This window comes from Odocoileus virginianus, chromosome 8 (assembly GCF_023699985.2).
Source record: "Odocoileus virginianus isolate 20LAN1187 ecotype Illinois chromosome 8, Ovbor_1.2, whole genome shotgun sequence".
In the NCBI taxonomy this organism is placed as follows: Eukaryota; Metazoa; Chordata; class Mammalia; order Artiodactyla; family Cervidae; genus Odocoileus; species Odocoileus virginianus.
Window position 1 is genome coordinate 70,252,634 of NC_069681.1, and position 24,714 is coordinate 70,277,347.

The 24,714-nt window shown below is 37.0% G+C and overlaps 1 protein-coding gene across 2 annotated transcripts in view; it reads left to right on the forward strand.

The window, feature by feature from the left end:
• Window positions 1–24,714, forward strand: part of ZMYM2 (zinc finger MYM-type containing 2) — a 59,784-nt gene that overhangs the window by 21,745 nt on the left and 13,325 nt on the right. For both annotated transcript variants that reach the window (XM_020900428.2, XM_020900461.2), the window contains 10 exons: window positions 1,225–1,390; window positions 2,138–2,350; window positions 4,663–4,734; window positions 9,674–9,824; window positions 10,277–10,392; window positions 13,040–13,156; window positions 15,140–15,290; window positions 17,480–17,652; window positions 23,386–23,551; window positions 24,665–24,699. In XM_020900428.2, coding sequence (XP_020756087.2) covers window positions 1,225–1,390; window positions 2,138–2,350; window positions 4,663–4,734; window positions 9,674–9,824; window positions 10,277–10,392; window positions 13,040–13,156; window positions 15,140–15,290; window positions 17,480–17,652; window positions 23,386–23,551; window positions 24,665–24,699 — 1,360 coding nt within the window. The remainder of the gene's footprint in view (window positions 1–1,224; window positions 1,391–2,137; window positions 2,351–4,662; window positions 4,735–9,673; window positions 9,825–10,276; window positions 10,393–13,039; window positions 13,157–15,139; window positions 15,291–17,479; window positions 17,653–23,385; window positions 23,552–24,664; window positions 24,700–24,714) is intronic.

Consider the following 24,714-nt stretch of genomic DNA (forward strand, 5'->3'; position numbering starts at 1 on the left):
ATGTTTTAAAAATGCATAAGCTAAGCCAGACTAAAATTTGTAGAGCATTAGAGTGTTCTCTGTCAAGCTGCAGTGGTTCAGGAATAAGAGCCTCCTACTTGGATGGGCTTTGGGATTGATTTAGATCCTAATTTTATCTGTGATCTCCACTGCACTTCTTGAGTTTGTAAAAATACATACATGCTCATTTACATTACTAATTATAAGAATTTAGTTCTAGCGTGATAAAATTCTTAAGCAATTTATGTGTGACTAGTTTTGTATTAAAATAGGTAAAAATTTAGAGTACTTTCATGTTGATTGTTTAAAGTTGGCAGAACTTTGGTTATTGTATGCATTTATTTATGTTTGTCTTCAATGTTAGGTCATTTTTTAATACTCACCTTTTGATGACTCAGGTACCAATTTTTTGACAGCCTTGTAGTGAATTCTCTCCTGCTGTTTCTACGTCTGGCCTCTCTAGTTAAAAATGAGATGAATACGGCATGTTCTGTACAAGGTCAAGCAGGTGGATTTTCTGTACTATCTCTTGAGCAGCCCATGTTTGTGAAGATGTTTTAGATCTTAGAAATTTGAAAAGGGCTGAGTGCTCTGTGTAAGTTTAGTAAATTCAAATATTGGCGCAATTGTTATACATTTTTTGGTTGCTTTACAGTAATAGACTTGCATACAATAGTTTAAGACCTGGAAATTGAGAATTAAAGGAAAAATTTCGAAAGTCATCGATGTGGTTGTTTCTTAACATTTTTAATTGTAGTTGAGAGCTGTATAGAGTGGTCAGTGGGGTTATTCTGGGTTATGGGACGTAACTTTTGCGCTCTAAAAGGATGTTGTATTCCTGTGACCTAGATACCTCATGCTTTCTGCTTACCTGGAGAGGAAAATTGCATTGGTATCATAATTTCTACCTCAGTAAATTAGGCCTTGACATTAAACTCCACGTTTATAACAAAAAATTTTTTTAAAGTGTTTCCAGTGTCTGAAAACCTTGTTAAGGAGCTTGAAGATGAATTGAGTGGTGGCTGGGGTTTAATAGGTTTAATAGTACTGCTTCTCAAGCTTCTGTGTTCATCATATTTTTATGAACCAAGAGTTTTTACATAGTAAAGGTGATTTAATGAATCTAAAAATGGTTCCAATTTATGGAAATTAAAAATGTCACTTACTTTCTTTGTATTTGATTTTATTTTTATTTGATTATTTATTGACTTTGCTGCTTTTCAGAGATATAACTACAATGAAAGGAACCATTGTTGCTCAAGTGGACTCGAGTGAATCTTTCCAGGAGTTCTGTAGCACATCTTGTCTGTCTCTCTATGAAGACAAACAGAATCCTACTAAAGGAGCTCTGAATAAATCAAGATGTACAATTTGTGGTAAACTAACAGAGGTTTGTATTTCTATGCTTTATCACTTAGTTCTGATTAATAGTAATGTTTTTGACTTTTAACTGTTAATGATCAGTGTGTGTTTCCTTAAAAGTGAGGGTGTATGAAATCTGTCTTATAACTGTCCCTTTATGCAGTTATGAAAAAATTGAAATATAGCATCAGTTGACTTTTTCCTTGAAGTTGGGAGCACTCACTGACAAAACCATAGTGTTTAAATGGTGCTAACCTTCAAACAAGAGGCAGCAAACAATCTTGCCTAAGCAGTGAAATAAGTGGTGGAGATATTTTTGAGAATTTCATTAAAAATATATTATGGTTTTGGCATTTGATGAAATAAAAATCTGTGTATCCATTCTTATTTGAGTTATTTATAATTGTTCTCCCTATTCTGTATAGCAATGTACTTTATTTATATTTCCGTTTGGATTTAGCTAAAGATTTCCGACCTGTTTTAGAAGTTTTATACTAATACTATCCAGACTGGGTTGTTTCCTGTCACTTATAGAGACCTCTAGAGAAACTTGTATTATGATCCTGGTGGTCCTCCCAGCCTCCTGCCATACGTGTATTCCGTGTGTTTATTAAAAAAAAGTTTAAAATAACAATGAAATATACTTTGTTTTGCCCTTTTCCTAAACAAGCCTTACATAGAAAAATACAGGCATTTTCTTTCTGTTGGAGCACCTTGTGACTTAAGCTACATGTTGTGTATTTGTGTGTTAAAATTTTGCTTGTTTTTCTTTTAGATTCGCCATGAAGTTAGCTTTAAAAACATGACTCATAAGCTGTGCAGTGACCATTGCTTTAACAGATACAGGATGGCTAATGGCCTTATAATGAACTGCTGTGAGCAGTGCGGCGAGTACCTGCCCAGCAAAGGAGCTGGAAACAATGTCCTGGTTGTTGATGGTCAGCAGAAGAGGTTTTGCTGCCAGAGTTGTGTCAGTGAATACAAGCAGGTAATTCACCACTGGTTTGACTGTGTTTTTAAATTGCTGTAATAGTTTTACTCTTAACAGCATTTAGTAACCAGATAGTAACCAGATTTATCTTGGGATCTCATTTAGTTCCATTATTGTCTTAACATCTTAGAGATAACCTTATCTCAGATAAATGTGGGAATATATGTAGATAGTTGGATGTAAGGTTGTGATTTTACCATAGGTAAATGCTTACCAAAGTGATTCTTGTTTTGAATATTTTTGGGGTGGTAGAGAGGGGTCACAAATATGATTTTTCAGATTGTTAATGCTTAGGAATGATTATCTTATTTCATTTGTAATGTTTATTTGAAATTTAAGATGTTTTTGATTTAGTTTATTTTTTAATGATTTCAAAAGTCAGAAGTTGGCCCCCATTTCTTTCCTCTGTTGGTTCCTACTTATTCTTTACACATATCAATTTTTAATAGTATTTTCTTTTCTGTTTTTTTCTGAAAAATTAAGGAAATAATTTGTTCTTAGTTTCTCTTTTTCTCCTGTACAAAAGGGAGCATACTGTATGTGCTTTACTGTACATTTGTATCTTGGACGCATCCTGTCAATATATTCCTTATTATTATTCTTTTCACGGCTTAGTTTTTAGGTATTTGGTGAGCTGGTTATTAAGCCATTGTTAAAAATTAAGTTTGAGAAACTTATAAATTCCATTTGTATTAGTCTGCTAGAACTGCTATAACAAAATACTGAGGGGTTCAGACAGCTGAGAATTTTCTTTCTCACAGTTCTGGAGATTTAAAGGTCAAGGTGCCCTTCCAGGATGATTTCTGGTGAGGCCACTCTGCCAGACTTGTAGGGAGCTTTCTCTCTGTGTCCTCATGTGGTGTTTCCTTTGTGCTTAGGAGACAGAGTGTCCTGTAGGACTTGATTTAGTCTTGACTGCCTCCCTAAAGCCCCTACTCCACATAAAGTCTCATTGGGAGTAAAGGCTTAAAGATAATGTATTTGGGGTGGAGGGAGACACAGAGTATTGAAAACAAAATAAATACTTAAAACTTAGAAATTCCTAATTATTTTACTACATTTTAATGTTATCTGTGCTCTTGAAGTTATTTCCATGACTATATTTGTATGGTGGCAATATTGTATGTAATGGAGTGCATCCATGTCTCCCTCTATGACTTCATGTTCATTTTTTGCTGGTGCCGTGTGGATTATGGTGCTTCCTTTCACCTCCCAAGAACCAGTGGTCACCAGTATACAAGACAACACAGGGCTGACTTGTTTATTTGATTACTTTGCTGTGGATGGTATTGCATTATCTCCATTGTTTTGCTGCTACAGATAAGCGATGGTGAATAACCTGGCACAGGCACAGCTCAGAGATGATTTGGGTTCAGTTCCAGACCACTGCAGTAGATTGATTGACTGACTGAAAATTGCTCACTAGTGTCCGATTCTTTGCGACCCCAGGGACTATATAGTCGATGGAATTCTTCAGGCCAGAATACTGGAATGGGTAGCCTCTCCCTTCTCCAGGGGATTTTCCCAATCCAGGGATCGAACCCAGATCTCCCGCATGGCAGGCAGCAGAACGAATATTAAAGCGAGACTTGGTCTACCAAGTGTGCAAGTAGCATCATGTCAAAATAATGTACATACCTTAGTTAAAAATACTGACCATCATCTGAGCCTTACTTTTCTATAGGATCATTAAACTTATGTAATAATTAATCTCTAAGCTGGTCATTGGCACTAGGATGGAGCAGACAGGCATTTGTAAAGTTCGATGAGGTTGTTTTAAGTCACAAGATAGGTAATTAGGAATCAGCTTTTACAGGTTGCTTGTTGACCTTTCAGTCTGGGAGCCTTTCTTTATATCTTTTTATATGGACCTAGAACCTATTAGACAGAGTGAAGTGAGTCAGAAAGAAAGATAAATATCATATTCTAACACACATATACAGAATCTAGGAAAATGGTTCTGAATAATTTATTTGCAGGGCAGCCTTGGAGAAACAAGACATAGAGAACAGACTTAAGGACATGGGGAAGGAAGGAGATGGTGAGATGTATGAAAAGAGTAACATGGAAACTTACATTACCATATGTAGAATATATAGCCAATGGGAATTTGCTATATGGCTCAGGAAACTCAAACAGGGGCTCTGTATCAACCTAGAGGGCTGGGATTGGGAGGGAGATTCAAAAGGGAGGGGATGTTTGTATACCTATGGCTGATTCATGTTGAGGTTTGACAGAAAACAGCAAAATTCCGTAAAGCATTTATCCTTCAATAAAAGAAAATAAAGCGTTTTAAAATCTTCTTTTAGGTAGGTAGCCATCCAGGCTTCCTGAAGGAGGTTCGAGATCACACACCGGACTCTTTCCTCACGCAGCCTGAGGTAAGTGGGAGTGTGGCCTGGCCAAGGCCTCTATGTGACACATGCTGCTACTGCCTTATTGTGTGTGTGAGAATCATGTCCGTTTGGAAGCATATTAACATTTCTGAACTTAAAATCTGTTATGATGATGATGGTTTTCTTTATCTCTTCAGACAAACTTTCATTTCACTAAATATTATGTTTTTTCTTGTGGTGTATTCTATTGCTTTTAGGTATTTATGTTATTAAAAATTAGTTTAAGATACAGATTTTTAACTCATAGTCCTTGACCACAGTGAGCATTTAAATGTAGAATATTAAAGTCCTTTTCTTGGACCTACCTGAAAGAGGGGGGAAAATCCCCTTTCTTTCAAAAACTCTTTCCAAATCTATATTTGTTAAGCTGCATGAGTAAATTCGTATTTGAATAATAAATGTATACAATTAACAGTAATTAAAATTGTACAGCAATCAAAATAAGACATTTTTAATTAATCTAATACTGCTGTTTGATTCATCTATATAGACTTTATTCAAAATTTGTTCATTAATGTCTGTTACAACAAATTGGAAAAAAAAATTTATATAACCTAATCCAGGGTCATAAGCCATTATTTAAAGAAACCTTTTTTTCAGTTTCTCCCTCTCTTCTGAGACCCTAGTTCCAGGTGTGCTAGACTTCCTGCTCCTGCCCCTGGTCACAGTGGCTCATTATTTATTGAGGTTTTTTAAATCTTGTTTCCCTTCTTGCTTCCTTGTAGAGACTTTCTGTTGTATCTTTGGTTTTACTGATTTTACTCATCTTTTCTAACCAACTGTTAGTTCTGTGTGGTGTAGTTTTTGGCTTGGCTTTTGTGTCATCTCTATAGGTTCTGTCTAGGTCTTTTTTATGTCCTCTATTTCTGGCCTCATTATGTTCATGTTGTTCCTCCATGAGTTTCTTGAGTATATCAGCATATTTATCATAGTAGGTCTTTTAATAGCTTTGCCTACTCATTTCATATGTCCTTTTTATATAAAATTTCTATGTTTTAGAGAGTTATACAGTGGCCCTTTATATCCACAGGTTCTGCATCTAATGGATTCAATTGACTGAAAATATGTTGGGGGTGGGGGTGTGGCAAAAAATTCCAGGAGCTTCAGAAAATCACAAGTTAAATTTGCTGCACACTGCCAGCTGTTTACATAGCATTTACATTGTTTTAGTTATTATAAATAATTGAGGGAGATGTGCATACTATACCATTGTATATAAGGGACTTCTGAATTGGTCCCTGGTCTGTCTGGTCCCAAGGTCTTTTGTGACCTTGATATTTCTGAGAATTGCAGGACAGGTGGTGAACCGCCCTTGAGTTAGGTTTGTCTGCTGTTTTCTCAGGATCACACTGAAGTGGTGCATGGTGGGCACGAATACCTTGGCAGCAGTACACGTCCTTGTGCAGCATCAGACCAGCAGGCACGTGATGTCTGCTGTCCGCTCTTGTGCATTGACTTGGCTCACTCGGTCAAGGGGGCACTGTCCCATTTCTCCAGGGCAGTTGCTGTTTTTCCCTCCATATATAAGTTATTTTGAGGGGATGTATTTTATACTATGTAAATACCATGTTGCTCAGCAAACTTTTCACTATTTTTAGCATCTATTGTCAATTAGAAAAATTCTAAAAATTGCAAAACTAGTATATATATTGAAAGAAAACTTGTAAACTATATAATAGTGAAGAAAAGTCAAACATGATGGTGTGTAAATTTTTTAGATCTTTATTTTTCTGCACAAACATCTTGCAACATGAAGGAAGAATTTCAGGGGTTTTTTTTGAATGCATGAACTACAAGGTTTGCTTGAATTTATCTCTTAATCTTCACTTAGTATAGAAATTAGTATAATATCATGTCATTGTTGACAGTTTACCACTGCCTCTCCTCCACAGATTTAGTTTTTCACTATTCTTATGCTTGGGACTCCTTTGGTAACATGGTTAGATGGATTCTCAGAATGCTGTTAGATGCATAAATAAAATATCTATGATTACAAATAGGACCAGTTATTCAAAATATAGTTATAAAAGTATTAAATGAAATGTGATTTATGCGCATGGTATTAATGCATTAAGTAGTAAGGTATAGTGTTTAATAACTACAATGTTTTTTGAGATTGACATCTGTGATACATTGATACACCTGCCAGTATAGATAAAAAGTTGGAAATTTTTATTTTTGGCAAAGTCACATGTTCTGCTAACTACTGTGGTTTATTGCCTCTAATTGGAATGAAAAACAAAGCTATGTGTTGGTCGGTTGGATGTTAATGAATTCGAAGGGGTATGTTTCTCCACGAAGTGTTGTGGACACAAGTTAGCTTTCAGTTGTTTCTGGACGTGGCCAGGAGTTGGTTTTGTGCAGCCACACACATGCCCATTTCCTGGGTTAGATTCGCAGTTACAAGTCCATCCAACTTTTATTGCTTTGAGCACCTACCACTGCTGTCCACTCGCTAGGTTAAAAATGTAATAAATGAGATATTTTGCTTATATAGTAAAGGAAAAAATAGGGGAAAGTTTTGGAATCATGTGATGGATTTTTATATTCATGTGGAGTTGGTTAATAAGACACTTTTTTTCAATGAGTAGACTGGAAATGAGTCCATTTGCCACAAACACCCCATTATTTTTACCTTTTACACCAGTGCTGTTTCAATCAGATCTGCCTTGTACTTTTTTTTTTTTTTTACTGAATTTATAAGTAGATTTCCCCCATGCTTGAATGGGGAATGTAAAAATTGTGAATTTGTTTCACTTAATTTTGTTCCTTAAGCCACTCAGTGCATATTTATAGAAGCATGAAGTTTAAATATTATTATGTTGATTGTTTACACAGGAAGCAGAGAAAATTCGGCATGGCAGTGTATGTCTTTTTTACTAACACTCTCCCGTTAGGTGGGCCCTTTCAGGGTTGAAGTAGTGGCAAATGTAAAGGTGGCTGTTAAAGTGTTCTCAGTATTGATGATTCTGTCTATCTCAGTGTCTTCACACAAAACTATTTCTTAGTGGGGACTACTTGCTTAGCTTCTTGTTCACTTGACCCAAGTTAATTGGTCTACTTTTTATTGGTATGTCTTAAAAGTTACTAATTATTGATACTTAGCCATTCTGACAGTGAACTCATTGTCAACTTGAAGGATATTTGTAATAAGTTAAAACATGTAGTGCAGGTTAGAGTGGATTATTGGGCCTCGTTTATGTTGGTAACAGGACAGTTCTTTCTAGGAGCTGCCTTGTGGAGGTCTCATGTCCACTGCTGGGAGCCACTTTGCTTTTCTCTGTGTAGATCTGTGACACAGTGGCAGCTGTCTGATATTTTTAGTAGTCCTTATTTGTGCTATGGTGCCAGATTTTAAACATTCTTTTCTTTTTTCCTTGTCTTACTGATTTTTTTTCTTCCAATATAAAATTTAAATTATTAGGCTCCAGGAAAACATATTTCATTCCAAACAAAAAACCAGCCTTTTCCTCTATTGTCCTGTAGCCTTGGGAGAATCATAATTAGACTTAACAGGTTTGCAGTTTTTCTTATTTTTTTCCACGTTAGCATTCTTTTGCTGTTGGTAAGTTTTTCTGTTTTTTTTTTTTTTTTTTTTTTTTTTGAGACTTTCAGAGATTGAATAAGGAGATGAGTTGGTTTCCACTTTGAGAAGTTTATGACTTCCTTTAGGTGTTGTTTGAGTAAATAAGGAACCAGTATGAATATGACATATTCATATCCTGGAATGTAACTAGCTGTTTTCTCATAACTTTTCCATTTATTATATGCTGAGGAGGTTTTTCTCTTTTATCAGTGTTGTTGTTTTTGCCTAATGTTTTTACCTTCAGTTTATTATTTTGTTTTCTCAATTCCTGTGGCATTTGTGAAATTTATTCATGCAGTTTGGTCATTTTTTGTTATTTCTGGCCTGCTTGTCATTTTCCCCTGACATCTCTTATTCATTTGTCCATGAATGTCCTGAGGCCTTCTTATATCATGGTATTGTACTGCGTGGTGTTGGGTGTGAAGATAAGGGAAACAATCTAAACATCACATGGAAGGACGGATGCTCAAGTCCCTGCCATGTGATGAGCTTGTGTCTGCAAATGCAGAGGACTGAAAAGATGATTACTTTTGTGTCATGAAATGTGACATTAGATGTAACTGATTATGATAGTTGTGTTACCACTCAGAAAAAAACATCAAATGAAAGTTGCACTTAAAGATTTACCTTTAGTTTTGTTTGGCTTCAAGGTGATTCTTGTATACACAGACATACCAGTTCCTCTGGGTGTGTTGTTGGAGACTGTGCAGTGATGCTGCTTTTGTCCAGTAGATTCTAGAGTGGGCCTCCTGTGCCTTACCTCCTTCACTCTCTCCTTGTTTTCTCAACTACACAGGGTTGGCAGTATTCATGTTTGGCACAATTGACTTTATTATTACCTATTGACTTAATTATTAACTTTAATAACCAAAAATAATTTTGAATAAAGTTTTTTTAATTAAAAAATGTAAATGTTTCTATGTTTTATGTTGGTTGAATGAGGTTTTAAATGCAGTAGAAGCGTGGTAAATCAGTTTTAAGGGAAGTGTCAGAGTGCTTGAAACAGCAGCAGCTCAATGGAAAAAGTATTTAACATCTTCAAATTATTCCTTTGAAGGACTGTAGTTGTATATTAGGATTCATTAATTTCTTCTACCATAAGATGAGGAAGTGTGTCATCATGGTGAACAGATAAACAGTTTGCCTTAGATTTTCAGTTTCTGTTTACTTATGTGTAACGATTTGGTTTAACTTAATAGGGAAAACCACTATTTTTGAAGGAGACTTAGCTTAAGCCTGATTAGAGGTGAATAGAATTGTTTTACAGAGAGAAAAAGTATAATGAAAAATACTTTTCTAGTTAAATTCTTAATTTTCTTTTTATGTTTCAAATTTTAGAAATATGGAAAACTGACCACTTGTACTGGTTGCCGAACACAATGCAGGTTTTTTGATATGACTCAGTGTATAGGTCCTAATGGGTATATGGAGCCATATTGTTCAACGGCTTGCATGAACAGTCACAAGACAAAATATGCAAAATCACAAAGTAAGTTTCAGGTATTTGGAAAGAACTTTAATAACATTAATAATTTCTTAACTATTTCTCCTCTTTTTATGCTCATTTTAAACCACATAAATGGTTTATTTTTATCATCACACTAAACCTTGTTAATGTAAAGAATTTTTAATGGTTTTGATCATTTAGTTTTTAAATTATTGGCGGAGTTCTGTCCATGTCTGTGTTCTTAGCTAAAATTGTTTTTCCATTTAAACATTATCTAAAACAGATTGTTTCATGTATCTGTGTATGTTGTGGAGACATGGTATCAGACTGTTTTATGACAGTATTTTTTTAAGGTGCAACTAATCTCAGAAATTAATAAAATAATAGTATATAGAAAGTTTCATTAGTAGATGAGTCTGAGAGGTCAATTAAAATTTTTAGGACAAACCTTGGCTATTTCATAAAAAATCTGATATATGCTTTTTCTCTCATAGGTTTGGGAATTATTTGCCATTTTTGTAAGCGGAACTCTTTACCTCAGTATCAAGCCACAATGCCTGATGGAAAGTTGTATAACTTTTGCAATTCCAGTTGTGTGGCTAAATTCCAGGTTTGTTCTTTATTTTGCTTAATGCTTCTGATAAAATATAGGTAGAAAATGAACAGTGTGACATACTTCATCTGCATTTAACATGCTAAGTTTTACATGGTTTTGTTGACAGATTGGAGGGTGGAGATTCTGGAGCTACAGCAGGTGTGACTTTACCAGTGATCTACTTAGTGTGGTTACTCAAATTGGCTTCTTAACTGTTATTTGTGATACTGATCTTGAAGGAAAATATATTTTAGTTATCAATCTTTAAAACAAAAGGGTAAGTGGTCTAGCCAGCAAAATCGAGTTCATTTGGGAATAGCCAACCAGGAGGCGCCACAGACAAGTCTGGAGAACAAAGGAGAGTTAGGGTTGCCTTGGGGGTGGTTTTGAGCCCAAGTTTCCTGGAGGCTGGTGAGAATCTGAGTTGTTGCTGGGCGTGGAGACAGTCTCCCTCCTGCTGGGGTCTGTGGGGCAAGCTGACCAGGCTTCTTGGCTCTGTTTTTCAGTGAGATTTTTCTTAATTCATTTTCATACAGTGTCATTGTGCTCAGTACCTGCTGTGCAGTGTGTTCTTAATAGAGGGCTTGAGTAGCATCTGACTCTTAAGGGGGTTCTATTTTGTGCTAAGTAGATGAAAAAGTAGGACGTGAAGAGGTACCTGGAATAACACTCAAGTTTGGCCTTGGAGTACAAAACAAAGGCTAATAAGAGTTTTGTCAAGAGAACATGCTGATCATAGCAGACATGCCTTTTCCAAAAACCCAAGAGATGCCTGTATACATGGACGTCACCAGATGGTCAATACCGAAATTAGATGGATAATATTCGTTGCTGCTTAAGATAGAGAAACTCTGTACAATCAGCAAAAACAAGATCTGGAGCTGACTCAGATCTTGAGCTCAGATCATGAGCTCCTTATTGCAAAATTCAGTCTCAGATTGAAGAAAGTAGGGAAAACCACTAGACCAGGTATGACCTAAATTAAATCCCTTATGATTATACAGTTTAAGTGACAAATAGACTAAAGTTATTAGATCTGATGGAGTGCCTGAAGAACTATGGATGGAGGTTTGTAACATTGTACAGGCAGGCAGTGTACATCCAAAAGAAAAATAAATGTAAGAAGGTAAAATTGTCTGAGAAGGCCTTACAAATAGCTGATCAAAGAAGAGAAAGGTATACCCTTCTGAACTCGAGTTCCAAAGAATAGCAAGGAGAAATTAGAAGGCTGCCTTAAGTGAACATGCAAAGAAATAGAGGAAAACAACAGAATGGGAAAGACTAGAACCTCTCCAAGAAAACTGGTGACATCAAGGGAATATTCCATACAAAGATGGGCACAATAAATGACAGGAACAGTAAAGACGTAACAGAAGCAAAAGAGATTAAGAAGAGTTGGCAAGGATACACAGAAGAACTATACAAAAAGGGTCTTAATGACCCAGATAACCATGATGTGTAACTCACGTCAGGAGTCAGACGTCCTGGAGTTTGAAGTCAAGTGGGCCTTAGGAAGTGTCACTGCGAACAAAGCTAGTGGAGGTGATGGAATTCCAGGTGAGCTATTTTTCAAATCCTAAAATATGATGCTGTACAAGTGCTGCACTCAGTATGCCAGCAAATCTGGAAAACTCAGCAGTGACCACAGGACTGGAAGGGGTAAATTTTCATGTCAATCTCAAAGAAAGGCAGTTCCAAAGGATGTTCAAACTGCCTCACGGTTGAGCTCATCTCACATGCTACCAAAGTAATGCTCAAAATTCTCTAAGCCAGGCTTCAACAGTTTGTGAACCGTGAACTTCCAGATGTTCAAGCTGGATTTAGAAAAGGCAGAGGAACCAGAGATCAAATTGCCAACATCCACTAGATCATAGAAAAAGAAGAGAGTTTAAAAAAAAAATTTACTTCTGCTTCATTGACTATGGTAAAACCTTTGACTGTGGATCACAACAAACTGTAGAAAATCTTAAAGACATGAGCAAACTCATGTTTGCTTACCTCACTTCAACCTGTAAATCCTTTTAACTTTTTAAAGTGTAATGAAACTAAAATTCCTGGTTTTCCATTCGTTGTTCAGTCACTCAGTGATGTCCGACTCTTTGTGACCCTGTGGACTGCAGTACTCTAGGCTTCCCTGTCCTTCACCATTTCACAGAGTTTGCTGAAACTCATGTCCATTGAGTCAGTGATACCAGCGAACCATCCTGTCCTCTGTTGTCCCTTTCTACAAATCTTTTCCTCCCCAACATTGTATGTAAAAAACATCAATTGAGAAAAATTATGAAGACTATTTTCACGGATGCACTTGGAATGAAAATGATTGCAGTATCAGCTGTTACAGGCAGAGTTGGAAATTGGTTCTTCTGTGTTTCGTTACTGGTTCAGGACTTCGTGGAGTGACCTCACTATTTATTATTTGTTTATATTTTTTTCTTTTTTCATCTTTAATAGAAACTGTGTGGTAAAAAATGAAATTCAGTTTCATCAAACTAAACTTAGTATACTAGGATTTTTAGACAAAATTCAAAAATGTCATTTTATATGTTGAGGAGATAACTTAAAGATGTGTATTATTTTCTGGACGTAGTTGATACTCGATGGTTGTCACAAATAAAACTTGTAAAACCGCCTCAGACGTGGTGTGTCTTGTGCTCTGTTTTAGGCTCTCAGCATGCAGTCTTCTCCCAACGGCCAGTTTGTAGCACCAAGTGATATTCAGTTGAAGTGCAACTATTGCAAAAATTCTTTCTGTTCAAAGCCAGAAATCTTGGAATGGGAGGCAAGTCGTGTTTTATTATGCATGCTATCTTCTACAGTGAAAGTCTAGTATAGTAATCATGGCATTTTCATTTGAGCAACTATTTCTTAGTGAATAAGGATTCATTTTTCAGATTTAGTGAAGATTGGATTATTTGCTTTTTTTTTTTTAATGTGGGAATAGCACCAGGAAAGGACCTGTTTCTTTTTAAGTTAAAGAGCACACTGAAGTCATACTCCACATTGTGTTCATGGTAGTGTAAGGAGTCTTTGCTTGGCCACATACCTGTAGCGTCTTCTGTGTGGAGTGTTGCTGTTCCCACCTCTCTCCCCACCCTGTATTTATGAGCATTGTCTGTGAACTGTAGGATCTTATACTGCCTTAGGTTTATGTTGTCATGTAGCATTTTCTAGTTGTGTTTTATCAAAGAATCCTAATATGAATTTTTTTTCCCTTTCTTAACCACTCTTGTCTTCACCGGTGTATTAATTTACCTTGCCATATCTTTTCGCCAAAGTAGAAACTCTGAGCATTAACGTTTGTTTTGGAAAGGGGCTATAAGGAGTGGATGGAGGGAGGCAGAGAGGGGGGGACAGGGTGGCCCTGGCTAGAGGCAGCTTCTTGAGCTTTGTTCACCTGCAGTCATTCTTTCATGTTTTCGAGGGCATGGAGTGTGTGATAAGATGGTCACAGGATGCAGTGCTAACAGCTGCTGCCCTTGAGCCAAACCTACTAGTGGCTCTTGGCTCAATCCCTGGTGTCTTAGTCTAAGGCAGAGGATGGTCCCCAGAACGGGACTATGTCACTTCTGAAGTACTTCGGAAATCCGAGGTTGCATTATTTAGCCCCTAAATTTTTTTTTGTTTTGCTCTTTTGTTTGGTGCTGTCTTAAGAGCATTTAAATTGGTCATTCTTTGAGACTATTATCTGCACCAGTGATGGTCTTCAGTGACTGTTCCCCTCTTTAAATCACAGCAGGAAGGATATTAGGCCCGTAGGAAGGAGTGAAGGGGTGCCGAGGGAGGAGGGGAGGGTGCATAGCATAGCGCACACAGGAACCGAGGGCCCTGCACACACTGGGCCTGGCGACCCAGGTGAGCAGGGTCCCCACAGCAGCCCCAGGCTGGCGCTGCCCACTCTGTGTTCCCAGCTGTGGGTCTTTACACGAGGCTGAGTGAGCCTGTCCCACAGGCTTCTTGCTTCTTGTCCCACGGTTGACAGGCTTCTGGGAGGGCTTGTCCCGTGTGGGGCAGCTCGTCTCACTCCTGGGGTTGTTTCCAAAACCTTGGCCTTTGTCCCCTTGGTCTTCAGATAGTGCTGTGTCAGGCAAATGGTTTGGACCTCGTCTCTGTGCTCTGTAGTAAGAGAGGGAAGGCTGCCGTCCTGGACATGTTACCTTAGCCCTGCTCAGCTGGCTACTTGCGAAGTCACTCTGGCTCTGGTTGGTTTGGGGACAGGAGATACAACTCTGTTATTATTAACCTGCTCCACTCAAGGGAACCAGCTCATACTGGGCACACACCGTGCAGTGGCCCCTAGTAGGACTGTTACTGTTAATGCTGTGGCAGGAATGGGACTGAGCCTTCTTGACTGTACTCCACAAAGAATACTTCTTTTTGAGTGAAAATCATATTATTGTCCTAGTTCTTATCTTTTTGTAGCTTACCCATGTTGTACCTTCCTTTGTTTTCCCGTTTCTCCAGTTTTGTTAGCAACACTGGACTGCCACCTTTTCTTAGTGATACTTGCACTTTTATTCTTTGAGTAATTTTAGGGTAGTTAATGGTATTGTATTGAATTTTGTGGAGCTATGTCTAAATACAGCAGTGAATTAGTTAAATTAGGTGTCTGTGGCCTATTATAGGAAATGTATCACTAAGGATTGTAACAACATTAAGTAGGTAATGATTTAACTTTGTTTCTGTAAAAGTGGCTTGTTTATTTCTTAAACTTGTTATTGAGGTGGTTGTCATATACTTACCAAGGTTCCCATTGTGCATTTAGAACAAAGTTCATCAATTCTGCAGCAAAACTTGTTCAGATGACTATAAGAAGCTGCATTGCATAGTTACATATTGCGAATACTGTCAAGAGGAGAAGACTCTTCATGAAACAGTAAATTTCTCTGGCGTTAAGAGACCTTTCTGTAGTGAAGGCAAGTGTATATACAGTGTTGTTCATAACTTTCATTAATATTTAATGTTAATTTTTTGCCAAAGTATTTTTTAACTCTATCACTACATATGTTTAGAGTAGCAGTACAATTTTAGTATAGCTGAACAAAAAAATTGTTTGCTTTTCTACTGTTACTAATACGATAGATAGATCGATCGATCTCTGGGCCTCACAGTATTTGATCTCTAAGAATTTGATAACATGTTTTTCCATTACAAGGAAGTTTTGAGGGTGAAAAAAAGAAAAGCATTGCCACAACAGGTCATTTCTAAACAGGCAAATAGTGATCTGAAAGTTGATTTTCCAGGTGGATTAGTTACTGTCCACTGGCTCCATTCCTTGTCCAGTTGACTGCTGGTCTGCAGAGGTACTCCCTGTATCAGTGTGGGCATCACCACAGCCAGAAAAGACCTCCAGGTTTTCAGTCTGGGAGGCCAGGGAGATGCTGGCCCTGGTTATAGTACATCCGGGAATCCTCTTTCATGTATAGTTTTTGCTGCTCTGGTGCCAGGCGGCAGGTTATAGAGATGAACTCCATTTCTCATTCTGATTCTCCAGAGATAGGAATCAGGATTGTAGCTATGGGCTTTGGACTCTTTATTTATTATTTGTGGCTCTCCCTTTCGATTCTTTGGCCCCAGGCACTGGACTCTGCTTTCCTACCTGCTGTCCTCATCTATTGTTTCCCAGTTTTTTTTTCCCCCCTTCTTCCTGGATCCTCTTTTTCTATAGATATCTTCTGCTGGTTAGAGGTGAGAGCAAGGTTGGGAGATCCTAAATGCAGTAGAGAGTGACAGCAGTATCAGAAGACTCTTAGTCCATCATCAGGCATCTTCAACACACGAGACCATGACTCCAGGCGGCGCTGCCTACAGCAGGCATTCCTGCACATGTGGGTCCAGCCCCGTGGAGAAGAGCAGTCGAGCAGTCACAATTACTGTGAAGATTGTAGCTTAATGAAAAGTGACATATGCTTCATTAAAAAGAATGGCTAAATTAATTTAGTTCTTCTACCTGAATTTTTGTGCAGTGGCAGTATCAGTGATTCACAAGTTGGAACATGTCCTTGTCAAGGGCTAGCACATACATTAATGGTCTTGTACCGTTTGGATTATGTGGATTTTATGGAAATGAGGGACAAGTAGCAACAAATAGGTAATTGACATTGAAGAACATAATTTTCAGTTAGAGGAACTTATAACTTTGGGCAATAAAAGGTTAAAAGGGACGTGTATTTTCTTCTGTTTAATAATATATTTTGTGCTTTCTCTTAAATACACCTAGTTCTCTCCTGGAACCTGTCAGAAATAACAAAACATGTAATAAATACATGGTACTACCATCAAAAGCTAGTTAGAAAGATAAAGCTAATAAAGGTAAAATATTAAACGTGTTTTAAAATATTGTTCACAGTAATAGAAAAGAAGTCATAAGGATGGTTCATAAGTAATGACCTGGTAAATTACATTTGGAAACAGCTGCCGTCCTTATTAAAGAGTGGGTAGGATTTCGTAGATACAACAACAGAAGTTCATTCTTATGTGCACATCATGAGTAGAAGTGTGAAGATTATTTAATCCTTATAAAGATACAGGGAGTAAATAAGATTTAAATGTAAGTTAAAATAATATATTTATATAGTAGGTAAAGGAAGTGTTCTAATAAAAGAATAGAGTAACACTGCTTTTTTGGGCAAGTCATTAAACCAGTTTTACTTCCCTGAAGGTCCTTTAGGGTGACAGACACTTGTAAGGTTAGAGACTTGAGCTAAAATGCCTATTTAGCTGAACGTCTGCTTAGTGCCTCTCAACAGTCTCCATGTTTCAGTTCTCTAAATGCCCATTTGTGCTGTGTTGATGACACTCAAGCAGGATTATATTTGCACAGAGCAGGTATAACAGTTCTGAGTCATTACCAGATTTGAAAGCCTTACTACATTAATTATTTGAACCTGCATGATATTCTAAATCTAATATTCCACGCTCTGTTCCACTGTTCACAGGCTGGTGTTGATTACAGTAGATTTCACAGTTTTGATCATGAGAGAAAGAGGACTTTATGTGTGAATTTATAAACACTTTCTAAAGCCAGTGATCTATTTGACAAGTCAACTCTTTCTTACCTTAAAAATCAGTTTTTGTTTTAATATTAAAACCTTGTATTTTTCAGGCTGCAAACTGTTGTACAAACAGGACTTTGCAAGGCGTTTAGGACTGAGGTGTGTGACTTGCAATTACTGCTCTCAGCTGTGTAAGAAGGGGGCGACAAGGGAGCTGGACGGCGTGGTGCGGGACTTCTGCAGCGAGGAGTGCTGCCGTCGCTTCCAGGACTGGTACTACAAGGCAAGTACCCCTGCCAGCCTCACTCCAGTCTTGAGGCATCACTCCCTCAGCAGGGTGTGTCTTTATTTGCAGTCGGGCTGTTTAACAACATGGAGTATTTATCTAAAGTTCGTGTGTCATTAGTTCACTAAACAGAAGTATTTTTGATGACTTCTTTATCAATTATGAATATTGGCAGGTTATTGTTTTAGATATTCAGGATGTGTTTTAAAATATTATTCTCCCCCTCCTCCCCCTTTAATTGTGGATCTTTGAAGAATTTCAAATGGAAAGGACGCTATGGATGAATAGAGACTAGAAACATTTACCTTGAAATTGTGAATACATATGGAAGTGTCTTAGAAATATCTACTTTTAAAAAAGTAGAAGAGAAGCCCCTTTTGGTCCATTGCTTTTATTTCTTTTTCAGTAAGAAAATGAGTATAAATTTGGGCTTTATTTAGTCAAATAAAAACAACTTTTATTACCTGATGAAAACCATGTTAGTGCTAAAGCTTTGCTATGAATACAGTTCTAAAGCACCTAAGGCCAGATGTCATTGTAACCTCAGATTTGTGAAATGCTGCTAAAGAAACCAATAATAAAATGGTTGAAACATGTACAGTAATTTAGTCTCTTAATGAAAGCTATTAGTGGTAAAGTGACTCTACTTAAAGAATTATAGGAATTCTCAATGCAGGTCTTGAATATACAGCTTGACATAGTAACAAGCATCTGTTAAATAGAAAGAGGAAAGTGATACTTTACAAGTTGTCATAGGCAAAGATTTTGTTGCAGTTTTAAAGTTAGTTCACTACTTTACTGTTGTTTCTGACTATTTTAACCTTTAGAATTAAGGTTTAGATTTTAGAAACACGCCAGACTAGTACTAACTCAGTTGAACACACATGCCTTTCTGTCTGAAGCAGCACCTTGTTACAGATGAGACGTCACTCAGAAGATGTTACTTCAGTGACTTAAATGCTCAGTTTCAATTTAGCACACACAAATACACCTTTTCTTACATCATGTAGAGGTTTTAAAAATCTGTTTTGGATCATTTGAAAATAGTGAAGGTGTTTAGCGGCACAGATGTGGAAACTCCATTTTATTCTTACTATCACGTTTTTCATCATCTGTTTTATTATTTGAGACAGAAGTTGTTACCATGTGGTACTAAGGATTTTGCTGTCATTTTATTGTACAGATTTCTGCTGAATTGTGTAATTGTGAATTCAAAGCTTTGATTTTAAAAAATATCTTAGAGGATATTGCTTTCTGTTCACAGCACATGAACTGTATTTCTCTGTGGCTTCTTTCTTTGATTTGATTCTTTCAGTTCTCTTTTATCTTATTTATAATTAAAATTAGAAATCCTTTGGTTTCCTTTTTTCTTTTTTGGGAATCAAAGAAGTATTCTTTGGCAGAAGACCAAGTTAGCTAGATGTCGTCTATTTAAAGGATGATTGTAGCTCATGTTTTTATGTGCTCAATAATGAAATTTCAGTGAGGCAGTACATTTCAGAAAAAAATTAATTAGTGACAGTTATGTTTAATGTCAGTATTCTATACATTAAACACATTTTAATTATTCCTTGCTTTATTTTAAACCCAGCATATCTTTGTATAATATATGACATAGCATTATTATAAACTGTGCTGATTGAGGATGAGTAAAGGGACTTGTTAGAAGATTGTGAGGCATGCAGCAGTGATGATTTTAATGTAATCAGTAGGATTATGACCTACAAAATGAGGAGACTGTTGCCCCTCCTGATGGATCATTGTGCCCCTGTGGAGGCAGCCGGTACTGATTCAGAGTCGCTGCCTGTGAGTTTTCCCTCAGCCATCTATGTTTTCTGTACTTACCATGAGTCCACTTTATTCACTGTTACTGTCATGTGGTCATCTTGAAAATGTGTTAAATTGAGTCCCAACCAAATTACATTTTCCTGAACCTCTCTCCCTTTCTACTTTTTAAATTTAAGAACTCAAAAATTTTAGATTTTAGTTAATTAAACAATGTGACCAGTAATCCATAAAAAGTGCCTCATTAGGGAATGTTTACTAATGAGAGCAGGTAGCCCGGCAGAGCACACACACCAAGTTTCCACCTTTTCTCATCTTCTTCAGTTTGGGAGACCACCTAGAGTATAAATGGCTTTACATTTTTGTTTAAGTATTTGATACTATTTTTAAAATTTTTCTGCCTATGTTTGTTTAGCTAGACAAGACATTTTGAATAATCTGTTCAGGTCTCTGTAGTGGTTTGCTTTTGGATTTAACATGGAGGTTAATTAAGTACTGTCTCATCTAAATTACGATACAAAGACCATTGAAATCATGCATCCAGGAAATGCTGAGAGTAAAATTAATGTTTCTTTTTCTCCCAGATAACTCTTTAGAAGGAAATAGATTTTACTTTTCCTCAAAGTTAATGTTTCCAGGCATAAAGTGAAACCAGATGGGAGGATAGTTCTTTTCATTCCTGTAAGTTTTACATTTTTTGGAGAAAAGGGGTTTAGTATTGTAATAAAATGATAGCTAGGTGTTTGATATACAGCGAAGATAACTCAAAAGTCCCATGGTGTCCCAAGAATGCTTTCCTAGCACTCTGTTTAATAGAACTAAGGAGCTTTTCTGAAACTTTCTAAAAATTACAGGTTTTTAGTACTGGTTTTGATTTGTTTTAAAAACCAGTAGGGAAGGGTGACAGTGTTAAATTCTTTAGCAAATGTCCAGATGGGTGAGTAATGGGACTTTGAGCTGTAGTCAGATTAATACTTAGATTTTAATAAGCCTTAGTTATGAAAGGATGACTGAATGAAGAATATTTCGGGCTTCCATGCTTTTCTTTTTTGTCTATAAACTGCTGGAAATATTGATTTAAAAATTTATTCATTTTTTGACATGAGATTTAGAAAGGAAGTACCTAATATTCTTGCTTTTAATGTGCTTTTGGGTATAACTGATGAATTCTTAACACTTTAATACTTTGCACAGTACCCAGTGCCCAGTCTTTTATTTCTGCATTCTTTTTTAAAATAAATGACTATAAAATCCTCAGTTTCCATTCCATTCATGGTTCCCCCATAGAAAATCAGGTGTGATTGGTGAAGTAGGGAACAAGAGGGTGGAAGGTTTTAAGGATGTGGGTACATCCACCCAAACTGTCCACAACAGGTCACGGGCTTTGTCAGTGTAGTGTCTGTCCAGTGGCCTTCCCTGGCTTACTGAAGAGGGGCTCCTGGATTAGTTGCAATTTTTGAATTAAGAATTTAGTTTCTGCCAATTATTTAGATTGCTTGAAACGGCAACATTTTTTTCCCCTAAAAGTAATATACAATCCTGGAATTTCTACAGTGACAGGAAAACCACGAAGTGAATGATGATGCGTTTGTTAAAGCAGAAACTTGTCATACTTAGTTCTTATGCTGTAGACATGTTAAGCTTTCCTAAGAGTTCCGTCTCATGAGTGGGAGACAGTGGTGTTGGTGTTGGTAGGGAATGGTCTTTCACGAGGTTTTTTATTGACCTGGGTTCCACACAGTTTACCAGGAGTTTGTTTGAGTGGCTGAGTAAGGGAGAAACAGCCCAAAGCAAGAGGCTCATAACCTCTAAAATTGTGATTCTGGTATTAAACTTCAAATTGGTATTGAGTTCTGTTATAATCCTTTATCCTGAAAAAAATACATATTTTGTTTCCTTTTGAAAATTAGCATTAACCTTGCTCATTTTGGGGGGGGAAGTAGGGTAGAAACGTTTTAAATTTGTTTTGAATTTTATGGAAAAAGGGAGCTTAAGGTGTTGTTAGGACAAAATTCCAAGTGTCTATAATTATAAAATAGTAAAGTGAGTTTATTGTTCAGATTCTTTGGGTGGAATGTGCTTGGTTGTTGGCACTAGGCCTATGGAATTACTGTGTAACTGGAAATACTACTGTGTGTAAGAAGTCAGTACTTTGTGTGCAAGTGCAAATTAATGTGGGTTTTAGGTGTTATTGAGAACCGTCTTACTGCATTTCACATCTGTTAGAATTTCTGTTTCTGGTTGGCCATAGTAACTCACTGGGATTTTTCATTGTCTTTGTAATGGGGTGCCCTACAGAGAGCCTTCATTCGGATTTGCATCTGCTTTGACCCTGCATTTACTTCGGCATTGGGCCCTAGAAAGTCACTCACTGCGCTGTGAGTGGAGGGGGCATTTGGGCCCTTGTTTCAGGTCCTTATCTTCACTTTTGCTGTGTTCTTGACATATAGCTGGTGCTTTGGCTTTGAGTATAAAGCATAAAAGGGAAAAACCCTGGAAACCTGGAGCATGTCAGTGGTTAAAGGACAATCTCTGCTGGTGAGAGTTTTATGTAGGGACTTTATTATTATCAAGTAAACCGAGACTTGGTTGATAGTGCTAATGTTACTGAGGTTACCTTGTAATGTTACCAGTACTATAACGTTCAAGCTCACAAATTTTTGGATGAGAGATGCGATATTGGCATCACTTAATAGTCATAACTTATACTGTACATCTTCATTCATTTAACATTTATTCAGCAGGAGAAATACCAGACTTGGAGAAATAAAGAACCCATGTTCTAACTTGGGGTATGTTTGTTATATAAGACCTGTTTACCCACACAGTGCTTTGTTCATGTGCCAGCTAGAATTTGTCATGTTTATGTGTGAGACTCCCATGGAGGCAGGGAAAGGCTGACTCAGAGTACTGAAGGGAGCTCCCTTGGGGCTGTTACCCGCCGCCAAGTACTTGGCATTTATTGCTTTGTCAAAACTTCTAAGTTGATGGCTAAACTAAAGGGTAATTTCTTAAATTACAGTAATTTATTTCTACTATAATTAGGTAAGAACTAAATTATGAAAACTATTATCTTTAAAATTAATTATTTGTACCTTTTGGTCTACTCATTGATCAGGGTATTAAGAAACAGTGAAAATGGGCAAAATCTAGGCAGAATGGAATCTCTAAAAATTCTGTCCCTAGGTTAATTGATCGACCGTCAAAAGTACAACTTGTTTATGTATGAATTCTAGTTGGTTTTATTTTGCATATTAAGTTGTAGACTAGTTAGGACTGATTGTTTTCCTAGATGTAGGAAATCTGTGGTCTTAAAATTTAACTGGTTTTTAATTAATTAAACATTAAGTGTTTTAAAACAAAAAGTTGAAGTTCTAGCTGTTAAAACAGTGTCTTTATGAAAGCCCTTCAGATTTATTAAACTGTTGAAACAAAATAAAATAACATCCATTATTTTTCTTAGCATAAGTGCTGGCTTCAAAATTATTGTGGCCTGTACAGTTGTATAAATTGGTCTGTTATGAGTCAGTTGATCCTGGGAAGTCTATTCACTAATCAGAGATTTCCAGTGTGGTGTGACTGTGGGCGACTTGGACCTGTGTATCAGTGTGGCTCTCAGTTATCTCATAATGTTAAATCTCACTGGACCAGCCTGGTCCACCATTGTGCACTTGTTTTGGTTATCCTATCTTTGTAATGCTGGTCTTTGACTTCTGGTAAGTATAGAAAGGGATTTCGACAATTAGCTAAACTACTACTTTTACAATTTTTGTGGATTTTACTCTTATGATTTATAGTACAGTTTTATTTTTTCTTATCATACATTTGTCACATTTGGCAATAATCACTAAAATGCTAGAACTCTTATAAAACTCATGTCTTGTAAAACATGTCTGGCTTTGTAAACCTCCTGGGAGATGCTAACCCCTTCCTTGCTTCATTAAGGCTGCCAGGTGTGACTGCTGTAAGTCTCAAGGAGCCCTTCGGGAGAGGGTGCAGTGGCGTGGCGAGATGAAGCACTTCTGTGACCAGCACTGCCTGTTACGCTTCTACTGCCAGCAGAGCGAGCCCAACATGACGACCCAGCGCGGACCCGAGAACTTACACTATGGTAAGGGTCCCTTCAGGTAGTGACCTGAAAAGCCTGCTGAGCAGACCTGGATTCAGGGTGGTGGTAATGAACAGTTGATTTCAGGGTTAGTTTAACATCAGCCTCTGTGCTTTCTCCAGGTGGAAGTGCCTGCAGTGATGTTTTGCATTTTGTTTTTTTACTCTCTTAAAAATTTAATGGTAGTTGATAAAAATAGAGTTTAGTTGGGGTAGAGAGAATCTAAACAGAATTATAACGAAAATTGTTTAAAAAAAATTTCATCTGCCTTGAATAGATAATGAAGTTTCGGTACATATATGCAATAGAATATTACTCATCCATAAAAAGGAATGCATTTGAGTCAGTTCTAGAGAAGTAGATGAACCTAGAACCTGTTATACAGAGTCAAGTAAGTCAGGAAGAGAAAAACAAATACCATATAATAATACATATATATGGGATCAGTAAATAAGGTACTGGTGAACCTGTTTGCAGGGCAGGAATAGAGATGTAGACACAGAGAACAGACTCTGCACACAGCGTAGGAGGGAGAGGGTGTGACAAATTGGGAGAATAGCATTGAAAACGTGACCGTGTGTAAGATAGACAGCTAGTAGGAAGTTGCTGTATAGCACAAGGAGTTCACCCAACTTCTCTGTAACAACCTAGAGGCATGGGGGTGGGTGGGCAGGAGGTTCAGGAGAGATGGCATGTATGTATACACTTATGGCTAATGTATGGTAGAAACCAACACAACATTGTAAAGCAGTTATCTTCCAATTAAAAAAATTTGCCTATTCACTTGCAATTTAAATGAAAACCTTTTTCATCAAATTGTACTAACTCCATGGTCAATAGGACAAACAGTAAAAACCCTTTAGAAGATGTGACTTATTTAAGAGTTAAATCTAAGAAAATAGTATTGCTCCCAAGGCAGTATATACTTTCTAATGGTTCGAAAAGGGGAAAGAGTTAATTCCACTACTTAGCTCTGTATTTCAGCTCTCAGAAGAATATGAAATATTTCCATCAGTGACTATTTCAAAAAAATCCATAAAAATTAATGAGAAATACGGATTTAGAAAATCCTGAAGAAAGTGATATTTGTCTTATTTTAAATTTGTTTGTTTTTAGATCAGGGTTGTCAGACGTCCCGAACCAAAATGACAGTAAGTATTGCTTAA